At 44.3% G+C, this 13,969-nt stretch overlaps 1 protein-coding gene across 2 annotated transcripts; it reads right to left on the bottom strand.

Moving 5' to 3' along the window:
- Positions 1-871: 871 nt before the first annotated feature.
- On the bottom strand, positions 872-12,962 carry rorca (RAR-related orphan receptor C a). 2 transcript variants are annotated; one of them, XM_085151974.1, is made up of 10 exons: positions 12,677-12,962; positions 7,436-7,521; positions 7,195-7,336; positions 6,637-7,077; positions 6,394-6,515; positions 5,603-5,735; positions 5,176-5,283; positions 4,896-5,006; positions 4,071-4,183; positions 872-3,948 (listed from the first exon to the last, which is right to left on the bottom strand). In XM_085151974.1, the coding sequence occupies exons 1-10, from the start codon at positions 12,681-12,683 to the stop codon at positions 3,787-3,789; spliced, it is 1,425 nt and encodes a 474-aa protein (XP_085008100.1). In that variant the 5' UTR covers positions 12,684-12,962; the 3' UTR covers positions 872-3,786. The 2 variants fall into 2 exon arrangements, with proteins under 2 accessions (XP_085008100.1, XP_085008101.1); XM_085151975.1 differs by lacking the exon at positions 12,677-12,962 and adding an exon at positions 11,680-12,670.
- Positions 12,963-13,969: the final 1,007 nt, after the last annotated feature.

Consider the following 13,969-nt stretch of genomic DNA (forward strand, 5'->3'; position numbering starts at 1 on the left):
TCTGTTCCAGAGTCTCGGAGGAGCGGCGGCGAAGAAACTGTCACCTTTAGATTTTATTTGGCAGCGTGGGACCAGTAAAATCATCTGACCAGAAGGCCGCAGAGTTCGAGTGGTTAATGTGGGCTAAGAGATCTGAAATGTAACGGGAGCCAAGCGTTGGAAAGCTTTAAAAACAAATAACAGAACCTTGAAATCGACTCTGTACTTAACTGGCAGCATATGTAAAGATGCAAGTATCCGAATAATACTCTCTCTGATAACCGTCAGGAGCTTTATAGCTGCATTTCGGACAAGTTGCAGGCGGGACAGGGTTGACTGACAGAGAGTTACAGGAACTAAGACGTGACAAAATCTAAACATGGATAACTGGAAAGTTGGAATTGTTAATGATTTCTCTGCTGCATGTTTGGTGCGTTGGTCGTGCCCTCTGACCTACAGCCTACATTCAACCCTGGGTCATTATGTAAAGCTCTGTATTATATCAGTTCTTTGTTTGTGGTGCACATTTTTCCATCACCTACTCTACAAAATACAGAACAGTGTAAACATCTTCCAGCTCATGAAACACAGCTGAGGAGATGCCTCTTAAACATTATTGCACTTTGCTTTATATTTTGCTTCTAAGGAGGTTGACTTTGTTTTTTAAAAGTTTTTAAACTGGTCTTCAGCTGTAGTTCTCCAGCCCCCTGCACAGCTTTCAAAGCTTCTCTTTCCACATCAGCTACTTTGAGTCCAGTCCTTGGACCTGAGCATTTTCAGAAGAATGTTTAGTTTGTTAAGCCACGCAACAACCAACCCAACCAAAAACCTAACAAAGAAGCAATTTTCTTACCAGCAGCTTGTCACCAAAAAACACAAAGCCACAACAAACTTTCTTTTTAATTGCAAAAACACTTTTATTACATTCTTAAATCCACATATAGTATCACCATTGTGCAATAACACTTCACTGTGTTAAACCCTAAAGGGCTTTATATTCATGACATGTCATAAATTATTCCATATTAAAATCTATATTGATTTCATAGTTATAATCTTAAAATAGAGTGAAAATATCATAAACAGAAGGATCATGACAAAGAGAAAGTTTAGGGCGACATGTTTAAAAACGCTCTTTAAAAAAAATAGAATTACATCTCTCCAAGACAAAAGGACACTAAACCGATGAGAAACAAGCACATAAAAGGATAAAAATTTAGAAATGAAAGATCACAACAAAACCAACACAAGAATCCAAGATTATAATCCATCTTTTATATTTATATGTAGATATATATATATTTATATATATCCTATTTAATCTACAACTCAAAAAAACATTTTGCAATAATGATATTAGACAGGGGTAAAATCTTTGATACTTCTGTAATCAAACATTCACAAGAACATGTACTGTACACAGTGATCAAGGTTTAAAGGTCTTCTATGTTGGTGCAAGGTGTCTTGCTAGCTAGACTGACTGCAGACACTGTAGGACAGAGAGCCCAGCTATCTCCCTGAGTGACTCTAAACAGAAATGCGAGTGCAGAGCGTAACTACTGCCCCCCGGACAGACTTTAGGCCTGCAACCTCACAAAATATACTCAATCTTATGAAGTTAGCGCGTCTAGCGTTTTCAGGCTAGACGCGTGAAAACTTTGTATTGCACTTTGTTACAATCTCTAAATGCCATTCGGCCATTTTCAGCCGATCTGAAAAGAAGGTGGCTGTGTATTTGGTACATTACATTATAAATAGCGTTACTTGCTGTGGTGCCGCAAGGTCAACTTAGTCAAAGTGCTTGTGAAAATATTAGCTATAGTACACGGCAAAAAACAGCTCAATGTACTGAGAACGATGGGAAAGACAACATTGCACAATCCCACAATGCCTCTGTCTTAAGTACCAAGACAACAGTAACACCCCCTTCATACTATCTGACAAAATATAGTGTATGGTGAAGAGCACTGTCCCAGCAGTGCAGAGCAAACCTGGCTTACATTTTTATACAAAAGCAGACATCCAACATCTGTCGCGTGATTGTCTTAAAAAATGCTCGAGATAGAACTTCGAATTACAATTTCTTCACAGCCTTTTTAGGATATTGGCAGAATGGATGCTCCTTTGTTTCTACACAAGTCCAATACATTCCCCAGCTATGAAGACGCGCCCTCTGTCTGCAGAGTGCGTCTCCAGGATTTAAGATAGATCTGTATCTATCCCGGGCTTCCTCGACCTAAGGGCATGAGTTGCTCTGACAATCGGAGAGGATGTCCTCAGGGGAAGCACATCCAGCAGGTCATTTGCACTCATTTCCTGTCCAGTTTTAAGCAAAAAACACAGTACATTTTGAAACAGTTAGCACTGGTGTTCAGATTTTAGCGCTAATTGCTGATTTCTAATACGAAGCAGAAATAATAACTCAGGGGGGTAGCTGATGGCTCTGTCAACCCTTTGCTGTGCCATGTAGTGTTTGAAAAGGGTGAGGTAGTAAAGGAGTGGAGAACAAGAAACAGAAGGGTGAATTCTCTGATCAGAACACCTGCCCGACCCCACAGCGGCGAGGACCTGAGCAGAAAGGAATTCTTCTAACACCACCATCCACCTATCTCCTCCTCCAACCATACTGGTGGTGATACACTAACTGTCACATTCAAGAGCTTTCTTTAATCCCATGTCTTTTGAACCTGTGGGTGGCGACGGTAAGGAGGGGATCCTCTGGGGGGCACGATAACCTCTCGGGGGCTGGACTCTGAGCACCTTTGCGATACAGCTCATCTACAGCGGGAGGGTTTATTTAGTGTTTCTCACTGGTTTAGCATGAGCGCGAACCCGTAACATCTCGTGCCCAGAGGTCATTTTTTGATTCTAAGGAGGACTCGTAAGTGCTAGTTTACATTTTTACAGCTCAGCAACAGCCTGTCTCTCTCCGAAAGACCCACAATAGCTCTGTGTGCGTCTCTCTAAGTGGCATTCGCAAAGGGAAAAGGTAATAGGACTGAGGTCACTGATTCGATTAAAAAAATAGAGAGATCACTTACGTCAGTGTCTGAGGGTGTGCTCATAAAAATACCTACGACATTTTCAGCGTAAACGCTAAGTTTTGTGCTCTGTGTGCAAGACTTTCCAAGTGCTTGGCAACAGAAACGCTAAATGTTCGCCCATGACCCACAGTTTAAAAACTCTGTCTGCTCGAGAGTTTGATCATGGTCCCTTTAAACAGTTTGTTCATATGTTAGAAAACTGAAAAAATATGGGTGCTACCAAAAATACTTAAAGAAACAATTAACAGTTACTAGACTGACAATGGAAACAGGCATCGTTACTGCAAATCTCCGCAAAGTAGGTGAGGATTTTAGGTATGTACATTCTATATCAAGCGCAGGGCTGTGCTGAATGGTTCAGGGAACGGGGGGTACATTCAACAATAGCTTACAGGAACTGTGAGAGCGGCGAGAGTCCAATTTATTAGAAAAGAACTCAACCTAACGAGAGGTTTAAGGTCTTATAGAAAAATAATTTTGAGAATACAAAGAGCGTAGGCTACTTTTGAATAGTTCCTTTAACTCCCTAAAAGGAGGTAAAGTGCATGGATTACACAGCAGCACTTCCTGTCGTGTTAGGTTTAAAGGACTGGCTTGCAGAGCAGTGAGAGCCAGAGGTGAGAGGAGTGTGCGCTAAAGCGTAGCATGCAGGATTGTCATTGAGCTGCTGGCTGGTGTTCCTTCAGCTGGTTGCCACATTTGAATCTTCCTCTCCCTGCACCTCAGTGTCACTATATGACTCACAGCACTTAGCTAAATAGCCCTAGCCCTCTGTGGAGTCTGGGAAGGTGATTTCACTGCCAAAAACCTCCCTATACAGAGGAGGGAACGTATACGCCGTCTCTGGGTGAACCAGACGGAAAAACTCCAGTTTGTCAATGTGAAGGTTGCAAATGGACCTCATCGTGGGAAGTTTAGACACCATCTAGAAGAGAAATGTAGAAAAGATTAAGGATTTAAAGTGGACACAACTTCCAGTAAATGTTTGAATATTAGGTTGTTTTAACCAAAATAATGGTGATACAGGAGCTGCAGCAGGGTTTGTACCTTAGCCAGTTTCTCCTCTGATGCTCCCTGTCGCTGTAAGCAGCGCTGCAGTGCCACGTAAACCTTCTCCTGCAACTTCTGGATCTTCTGAACATCCGTCAGCCAGGGTCGGTCTGAAAGAGAAGGCAGTCACATCGGGTCATCGTTTGGATCTGAAGTTTTAACTGTGTAACTACATATAAACAAAACATGAAGTAGTTTTATATTGTTTTGCTATAAAAAAGTATATATATAACTGTCTGTGTTTTACAGGACTGCACACCTTTTTCCAAAACGTGAGCTTTTATTGACTGTTAAACATCCACAATTTAACCACAGTCGCCATGGTTTCAGTTTCACTTTTATACTATGATACAATGATGATGTAGGCGTGCTGTAAGGTAGGGGTGAAGATGAATCATTCATTCATCAATGGTATGCTTTGGTAAAAGGCCAACAGTAGTTTTCAGCTTGTGCCAGAACATTTAGCAAATTATGGGGTTTATAAATACCTTGTGAGCGCTAGTACTGTGAGGTGAATTTGAACTGCATTAAAACCTGTTCACACCCAGCATGCAGACATATTTCTTATGCTACATTTGTAGGACATCTGGACAGGTTCATTCATTTTTAAGGTAGAAAAAGAAGGGAAGCTTCAAATCAATCAAGCAATCAATCCCCAACAAAAAAGTTTACAAGTTTACAGATCCCAGGCAGAAAACCTGTACTGACCCTTCTACGTGCATTAGAAAAACAAAACCAGAGCATCGAGGTGGTACTCGGATGCACCGAATATCAGTTACACCAGTTTAGCATGTGTGAGTGGGTGATTTCCTGTCATCTCACCTGGCGAGAGCAGCACAGCAGCACTGAAAAGAGCAATCTCCTCGTCAGACATCTGTATACGGCTCAGGCTTTTAGCCAAGTCAAACACAGCATTCACAAGGTCGTCACAGCCTTCGGGGACAGAGAGGGAAAAAAATGGCATCAGAACAAAAATCTAGTGGCTGCGATGAGAACGGTAAACCATTTAAAATGACCTAAAATCCTCCGCTTTTCCCTTCATAAAAGTCGTTTGGAGAGAAAACTAGCAAGCCGGGAAGAGACCGTAAACGTGTGGACTCACCAAGAGCTTTGAAAAGCTGAGGAGTGGAGAATTTTCCATCAAAGAGCATTGTATTATTGATGGGGTTGTAGGCCCGACACATGCGGATGAGCAGGACGTCCATGCAGCCTGTTGACACAAACAAAAAGCCATTCAGGATAAACACATTCATACTGAGCAGAGATCAAACACAATAAAACCAGTTACCACGGTTACATGTTTTGATTTCATTTTTCAAATAATCCCACATGTGACTGACACATTAATAACAACAACAACATTTCCAGTAAAGATGCTCTACTACAACAATACACAAAGGCGAAGATTTAGATTTACACAAAACTACACATTCATTTTATTGATTTAAAATGCAATGAAACCACTTTGAGCTGCGATGTTCTAATCTGAGACAGCTAAAATAAAGTGTTTGTGTGTGTTATGTACTGACCTGCTTTGAGGAGGATAATCTGATCATTCTGACAGAGGTCCATGAAGCCAGAGATGCGCTTAGCAAACTCCACCACATACTGGATTGCATTGGTGATGTGAACGGCGCACTGTTGCCAAATCGCCTCAGCTGACTGCAAGAGAAAGACAAACACAGGAAGGCCATCGGATTAAAGCAACACATGAGACATTAAACAAGTTGTTTGGCATGGTTCCAGTTTTTTGGGGGGTTTTTTCCCGGTCCTACAGTGTGGTTTAAAGTATTTCACGCATCTCGTGTGAATCTGCGGCGTCCATCTGTGGCCTTCCCGTACGAATGTTCAGATTAAAGCGACAACGAAGAAAGGAACATTCCAACAAGTCGCACCTCTGATTTCTGCGCTTTGTAAAAACTGAAGGTATTCCTTTGATAACCTTGTAAAGGACAGTGTGAGTTTACAGAGTAGGATTAACAAGCTGGAATCACGCTGCACATCATTTTTGTCCCACTGTGTCAGATTAGCTAATTATAAAGTCATAAAGCCTCACTGTTTCTCAACAAACAGTCGCTTGCTGACTTTCACAATTTGCACGGAGGCCGTGTGACTGATTTCCAGGGAAAACAATGTAAACGCACAACGGCGGCTGAAATGGTGCGCACGATACCGGCTGTGTTGTGTTACTCTGTTTCACAGTTTCACCAACTTTTGCAAGTTTACAGTTGGACTCGCAGCAGCAACAAAAAAAAACCTCAAAAATGACTCTGCACTCATCAGCAGCAAATTTGTCAGCAATAATCTGTCTAAAGTTTACCTTGGTCTGGTATGAGCGGGTCTCTTCTGGGCTGTACAAGGTCCACGCCATTCTCTTGAGCTCCTCCGAGGTGTACTGGTTCGTCTCGATGTGGGACTTGACCACATTCTGGGCAACACGCTCTGAATCAAAAGAAAGTCTTACTTTAGTTTCTGTTTTTAGATTTGCAAGAGCATTCGAGAGGTTTTTAATATTCATGAAACACATCAGCAGTTACAACGTCTTATTAGAGGGTTTGCTGACCTATCTCGAGCAGGGAGCAGCCGTCAGGCAGCGGGTTGAAGATGGCGTGTGAGAAGAGTCCAGAGTCATGCAGCAGCTGGTACTCATGCTTGATGCTGTGGTTTCCGTCACCAAAGTCCAAGCTGGTCTGCTCTGGGGAGCTCTGCGAGGAGGAGCCGCTGCCTGCACTTCCTCCCATCATATCCAGGTTACAGTAGTCTCCTCCGCCATCCTCCGGGGTCAGCGGCAGGTCAAAAAGCAGCCCCTCCGGCAGCGTCGTGATGTCGTCCAGATCGCTGAGCGTGGCGCTGGAGCCTCTCCTGTAGGTACGGCCATGGTCAGCCGTGTCGCTCTTCTCCTCGCGGGCACCGATCCCTCCGCACTCCTGGGACTGCTGGTGCTTCTGGACCTCTGCGTACAGGCTGTCACGCTGCTTTTTGGACATTCGACCAAACTTTACAGCTGCGGCGGGGAAAAACGAAACATTTAAAGGTCTCGGTAAAACAAGCGTTAGCGTCTCACCACTGTGATGGGCGAAAACTGGAGTTAATTAAATACAGATCTTGTAAGCGAACTCACCATCGCGGCTCATGCCGAGAGCGAGACACTTCTGCAGCCTGCAGTGCTGACAGCGGTTACGGTTGGTCCGGTCGATTAGGCAGTTCCTCTGTCGCGAGCACGAGTACATGGCATTGTTCTGCTGGCTGCGCCGAAAGAAACCCTGCAAGCAAAAGCAGACGTGATGAGCGCATCTGACAAAACGCATCGACACTTTCTAAAGATCCTGTTTTTAAACCAACTGCTGATGAATGCCGCTCACCTTGCAGCCTTCACAGGTGATGACACCATAGTGGATCCCTGATGATTTGTCCCCACAGATTTTACAGGGAATTACTTCTATTTGAGCTGCAGAGAGAGACGAGTGCAGAAAAACGAGAAACTATGAAATCCACATTCACGGGTACAGATTCATCAGAACAAATATGACAATAACAGAAAGATGATACAATTTATACAGAGTACACATAAAAGACAAAACATAAAAAGGACGTAATCCATCACTCATTCATTGTTAAAATCTCTCAGCGTGGGCAACGCCTGAAACATTAACCTGTTTTCAGCAAACCTGTTTGCGGCGTTTCTCAATATTCTTTGGACCTTTTATTAAAACAAGAGTTGATCAGTTATTTATATCTGCTTTTAACTGTCAGAAGCATTTTTTTCTTTATGATTTTACTGGCAAAATCAAACTGGTCACATTTATAATAAAAATATCAGTAAGTTTCAGTGAAAATGAAAGTGGATTAAATCCTCTGCAGAAAACCCAGAACAGAGTCTGCTTTTTAGGGCAGTCATGCTGAATGCAGGTATTGTCAGGCCTTTACTCCAGGCTGACATAACGCTCAGCTTTTTGAGATCGAGTGGCGGCCGTGCATAGGAGACTTTTTGGTGCACTTTTCCTCACAGAAACTGGCATCGCATCATCTTTGCGGCACGATATTTGAAATGCAGCGGATGAAGATGAGACACGTTTGTGATTATGTTAGGAGGAGAAGAAGGAACACAAAAGAAACGTACACAGTACACCCGTGGAGTTCACTGAAAGCCTGAGCCTTCTTACCGAGGAACAGGCTGTTCTTTTCATTATGTTGTTTATCTAAGTAGCCGGGCCTCCTTCGAGCCCAGAATAGCAGGTCAATTGCATTAGCTGAGGCCCTGGGTTATAAAGTTTCACAGCTCTTTCTTGCTCTGTAGCTTTTCCTCCAGGTTGAACACAATGTTAGCGGGTTAACAGCAGCTATTACAGCCACGCTGACTGTCGCCGTGTATGCTGTGTGCAAAATCTCATTTTTCTAGGGCTCTCAGCCGCACCAAACAATCCACTAAACCACTTTTGCTGGGTCACAAGGGGCATTAGGTAACCGGTAAATCACACAAAAGGATTTAACTGGTCTTCAGAGCTTTTGAAAAAATTGCTGTTTTCTGAAGGGGCTGATTTAAACCACTCACAACCAATAGATTTCATGAGTCACTCTGCGTGGGGAGAGACCTGCGTCACACACTGAGGCTAAATTAGACGGATCGGTGACTGACATCCTGCAAATCTTGACTTATGGCCTCATTAATTTCCCCTTATTTCCGCCTTACAGAGAAGTTTTGTGTGCAGCACAGGTGACATATCTTTAAGGATATCGGTGATCTAGAACGAGCTAGACACTGAAACGTAAGTGTGGGATATAAATAAATAAAAGGCAATGGAAAAAAAAAAGTCCCATTCTCCACTGCTCCCTTTATCGCTCCCCCCTCAGAGCTTTACCCCGCCCTTCAGCCTGTTATATAACTGCATCTGGCTGCATTCCACGAACTAACTCATTCAAAGGTGGTTGTCCCGGCAACAGTGTGACGAAAGTCCCACACCCTCCTGCGCTCCTATTGGCTTTCGAGGGAGAAGCCTGGCCTGTGACTCGCAGCCTCACCTGCCAGTCAGCTGAGCGGCACAGCCAAGCTCAGCAAACAGGAGCTGCTCCACTGACACAGTTTCCCATTCAGTGGAGGGGAGGCGCCTGCGCTGGCAGCCTGCAAGGAACACAATCCTGCTTCTGGCAGGTTTTAAGGTGGAATCAGATGTGACTCGGTCTTTAAGTACAGGCGGGGTGGATTCCTGCTTCTGGTTTAGAAAGACAAGGGTGTAACATTTGATTATAGAAGGAGACTAGACTGAAGACACAAATATCCAACTTATTTCCAGCAGCATGTCGTACAGTAAAACGCAGGCAGACGCAGCAAATAGTAGGTCTTAACTTGTTACAGCATGTCAGGTGTTTGAGTGAAATTGCATCTGACTTTGAGCTTGGCCATAAATCTATTTTTACCCTGGTGCAGAGTGGCTGTGCAGAGATTCCCCTGCTCTCAGGGGCTCTTTGCCAAATAAACCAATAAATGTTGCATAAACTAAAATGCTGCACAGAAGTACACTTGATTTTGTGTAAATACCAGCCTGTAGATTAATCATGCCGAGCCCTAAAGGCTAACACACGCTGCTGTGATTTGTAAACATGTTGCTGTGCAGGACGGGTCTGAACAAGAGCGTCTTTATTCTCGCCCTGTTTATTTCTGAGCATTCATTTTTGTTCCAGGAACAAACAAAGAAACTCCTCTTTGTTTCAATGCCAGATTGTATGTTTAAGCCCAGAAAGCTGTGTGTTTTTAGACACAATCACATTAGAACCTAATATTAGCTCAGTGATCAGTGGCTTCAGTACTAGCTGACACCAGCTGTATAACTGAAGCTTGATCGAGCTCAAATATGTAAACTTTTACCTCACAGGCTGTGCTACCTGTTGGAACCTCCAATTCAAAAAAAATTATTCTTCCATCAGGTTTACGGCCTTTGAAACCTTCCGATTCAAAGAGGTTTTCATGTAAAAGTCCCTTTTGTGCCAGTTACTCAACACTTCTTTCTTTGTCAGCGCTGTAAACAGTGAGTGAGGCAGACTTTGCCCTCTTATCCCAGCTAATCAAATACCGTCCAAGGTCCTATTTGCCCTGGACTTTAAATTTACCTGACATATTGTACACTTAACCCATAATCGAACGGGTATCCGGGGCATGCGTGGTATAGCACGGCATAGGCTTTTGCAACATAGCATGATGACTGCTTGCCATTGAAGAACTTGCTGCAGCCAGGTTATTCAATTACCCACTTTCTACAGGTTTCCCATTGAGGGCCCCAGTGGCCACCTGTTTTCTGTACAGCTTCGGTAGGTGAGGAGTAATGATTGCCTTTTCTCTTCTTCTCCTCCCACTGACCTACCTACGGAGCACAGATAGCCCAGCGTGGCCTGACACTAACCCCGAACATTTTAAAAATGTGCTGCAAGCGTAATAGATTGATCTGCGGTGAAATGAAACATGTTATTGCACACAGAGGATGTCACACTCCCACAGTACAGTTTTTCTTCTAATTATCTCAGATTTTCAGACAAATGCAATGAGACACATCTGGCTTGAAGTATAACCAGCCTATCACTGGAAGCCAGCTACGTCAGTGCATATACACAATGTGCCGCACACAAGCCTGTCTGCACACGTCAGCCTCGCCAGATTAAAAGGGTGTTTCTCTTTACACTGGCTGTATTACACTGCTAACAATTAGACATTTAAAGTGATTGCCTTAATATAAATATTTGCACGCCTTCATTCTACCTTTTTGTTTGTCTTGTATTAAATAATTATATTTAATACAAGCACAGTGCTGCGTCTGCCGAGAAAGCGGGCCTCTGTAATCCCGCACCATTGATCAGAAAAGATTCAGCTGGCTCTCTGTGTGTGTGTGTGTGTGTGTGTGCGCGCGCGCTACTCCAAGCTCTAACCCAAGTGGGCCTCTGCAACACAAGCAAAGACGGACTGAGGAATTCGCTTCCCAGCATGTAATCGTGCGCGCTGCTGCAAACAGCAGGAACAAATTCAGGACTGTGCAGAAACAATCACAGTCACCTTGAATTAAAATCTCTTTACGTCTGTTCGCATGTTTGCTATCTGCTTTCACAGAAATGCTTATCGTGTATTAGCACACCTATCAAATGATAATGGATTATGATACTTTTTACTCTAAACAAATGTTAAAGAGAACAAAATGATATTTTTAACACGGTAACTGCAGAATGAAGTGCAGCCATAACACACACAGAGCTGTCACACTGTGCTCACACAGCAGTCTGCAGGTTACACGAAGAGTTAAAGCTTTAGATAAGAGGACTGGAATCTTAGCATGCAGTTGTCAGACACAAAGGGCACCTTGACACATACAGTAACTTGCTGTGAACTTCCTCAAGGCTGCACAGCCCACAGATAGTGGCTTTGATGCTGAGCTCAGCACAGCAGTGTCCTTGGACAGCAGAGACGGCGTCCCTCTTTACTGCCACCGTGCCTTTGATTGGGGGGCGGGTAACTGAGCTCAAATGCAGCGGCACCGAGTATGAAACTCTCTGCACCCACCCGCCTCGAACTCAGTTACACTCATGACTCTGGAAAAGGCCAAATTCAAGTGCACTTTAAGCTTACATTTGTGTTGTGAGTGGCTGTGTCTCGTAACCCTGCTGTGTCCATATCCTGCCTGTCACAGCGGTGTGCATGATGGTCCAGCATCGCAAAAGCCATTTAAAACTGGCAAAGTCAACTCCAAACACAACACGCACATGAGAGGAGGAGACGCGTTTGTGTCCCATTATTTTGTCTGCAGCACAACTTTGAAGAAAACTGAAGCTTTCAAGACAGCAGGCTGTCCCAGCTCAGCTCCCATCCGATGAAAACATCCCTGAAGGAAATGATCGACTGTGTTTTATTAGTCTGACAAAGGTATGGGTGTACACGCACGCGCACTCACGCGCGCGCCGTAATCCCCAATGACAGAACTAGGTCAATGGAGCACCTCCTCTCTCTATTTCACAGAAAAACCGAGTCTGAAAACACAAAACTCTCTGATCTATGAATTACAGGAAACACCGGGACAAAAGAGAAACTCAAACAACCTCCATATTATTATCATTATTATTATTGTTTTTAGTAAACCAGAGATGTATGACACAGCAGGCAGCTCTAACATGTCAACAGTAAAACTACTTCTAAAGCGTGTCTGTAAGTATAAACAGTAGGAAGGTTAATATTCACTGAGAGCTGACGCTGGAAATAACGTAAACAATCCTGGCTGCAGGTTTTTGTGCAGCCACGAATCACTCCGCTCTCCTCCTCCTCCTCCTCCCTGCCTCTTACATAACCGGAGCCGCTCGCCGATTAGATTTCCTCTAATCACGAATCCCTGCTCGGATCCGCGCTCACGGCCATAATCTATGTTTAACACGACCCTCCTTTTAAAATTATATTCTTCACTCTTTGTGTCAAAAGTGTGCAAACGAGCCTGGAAGTCTTTGAAGTGACAGCTGATAACTTCACGTCCGATCAGCTGCGCGTAGTCGGAAACTTTCTACGGCCGCCGGCGCACGAACAAACACGCAAATACACCCAAAAGTCACGTTTTCCACAGTAAGATAAGAAACCTCACCTCTCATGTCTGCCGTGGGTCTAACCGACTGTTGGGGTCATAAATGTCCGCGTGGAAATGAAGCCAAGGAACTGTGACAGCAACGCGCACTTACTCGCTCCACACTGGAGCCGCTGGAAACCGTCACAACAACGACTCCTCATATGGATCCGTAACCCGCAAGTGTGTGACAGCACGCCTCCGCTATGTGCGTTCTGTTTGCGGAAAACTCCAGGCCTGCTCTGCGCTCTGCTCCTCTCTGCTGCGCGGTTCGCTCTAACCTAGTTTCGGCGCGTGGACTACACATGATCCTCATCCCGCGTCCCGCCCGCCTCGTGCCCAGAGTGCTGACGCGCGCTCCCCCTCCCCCTCGCGCTTTAAGGAGGCTCTCGCGTGCGTGGGAAAGTGTGGCAGTGTGTCACTTCAGACCGGCAGCAGACCAGCGTGGGAACTGTTTACTCTCCTCCTGCAGACCTGCGGCACGCGCAGACTGCCAGGGAGGCCCCGAGACCCCCCAGACCCCCCCATCATTGAGTGTGAGAACACTCAGAGAGCAGCAAACACAAAAACTTTATTATTACAGCTTTATTAGGTATATAAATAATGACACACACACACACACACACACACATATATATATATAAAATAAATTAAAATCTTTAATACAATTTTTTGTGTCATTCACATCATTATTTGTCAGCTTATTTGCCATCCTTTGACTGTGGATTTTATTTCTAATATAGTTTTCAGTCGTAATTTAACCCTCTCAGGCTCAAATTAAGTTTTTATTGCTAATGCACAAAAGAATACCTGCAGTGGTACTTCAGAGTAAAATATGTATGTACGGTAATCAGGTTGTTAGCTTTTAACTGTTGCAAATCTGCAAAGCCTGCCTTGAGAGGGTTAAAGTAAAGCAGCATAACCAGCCATCCAGCGATGTAATCCTGGGTCTGTCCTGGGGCCTTTTCCTGGAAGGACATGACCCAAACACTTCTCCTGGGAGGTGTCCAGGGGTGATCCTGGTCAGATGGCTGTAACCCAGGAGGCAGAGTCAGTCATCCACTAATTGGAAGGTTGGTCGTTTGTTTCAGTCCAAGTGCCTTTATGAAGGAGGCATGTTGCATAAAGCTCTGAGGAAAGCACTAGATAAGAACCAGTCCCTTTCCATTTAGATTCCCATATGACCTCAGCTGGCTCCTTTGGATGTGGAGAAGTAGCAGCTCTACTCTGGTACTTCAGACCACCAAGCTCCTCACCCTGCCTCTATGGGAGAGGGCAGATACCCTTCAGAAGAAGCTCATTCTTACGTACTGC

This window comes from Neolamprologus multifasciatus, chromosome 23, assembly GCF_963576455.1.
Source record: "Neolamprologus multifasciatus chromosome 23, fNeoMul1.2, whole genome shotgun sequence".
Classification (NCBI taxonomy): Eukaryota; Metazoa; Chordata; class Actinopteri; order Cichliformes; family Cichlidae; genus Neolamprologus; species Neolamprologus multifasciatus.

Coding starts and splice junctions, on each gene's coding strand:
- rorca (XM_085151974.1), bottom strand. Junction 7,337..7,435: donor TCACCTGTGAAGGCTGCAAG/GTGAGCGGCATT, acceptor TTTTGCTTGCAG/GGTTTCTTTCGGCGCAGCCA. Junction 5,736..6,393: donor CCCGCTCATACCAGACCAAG/GTAAACTTTAGA, acceptor TTTCTCTTGCAG/TCAGCTGAGGCGATTTGGCA.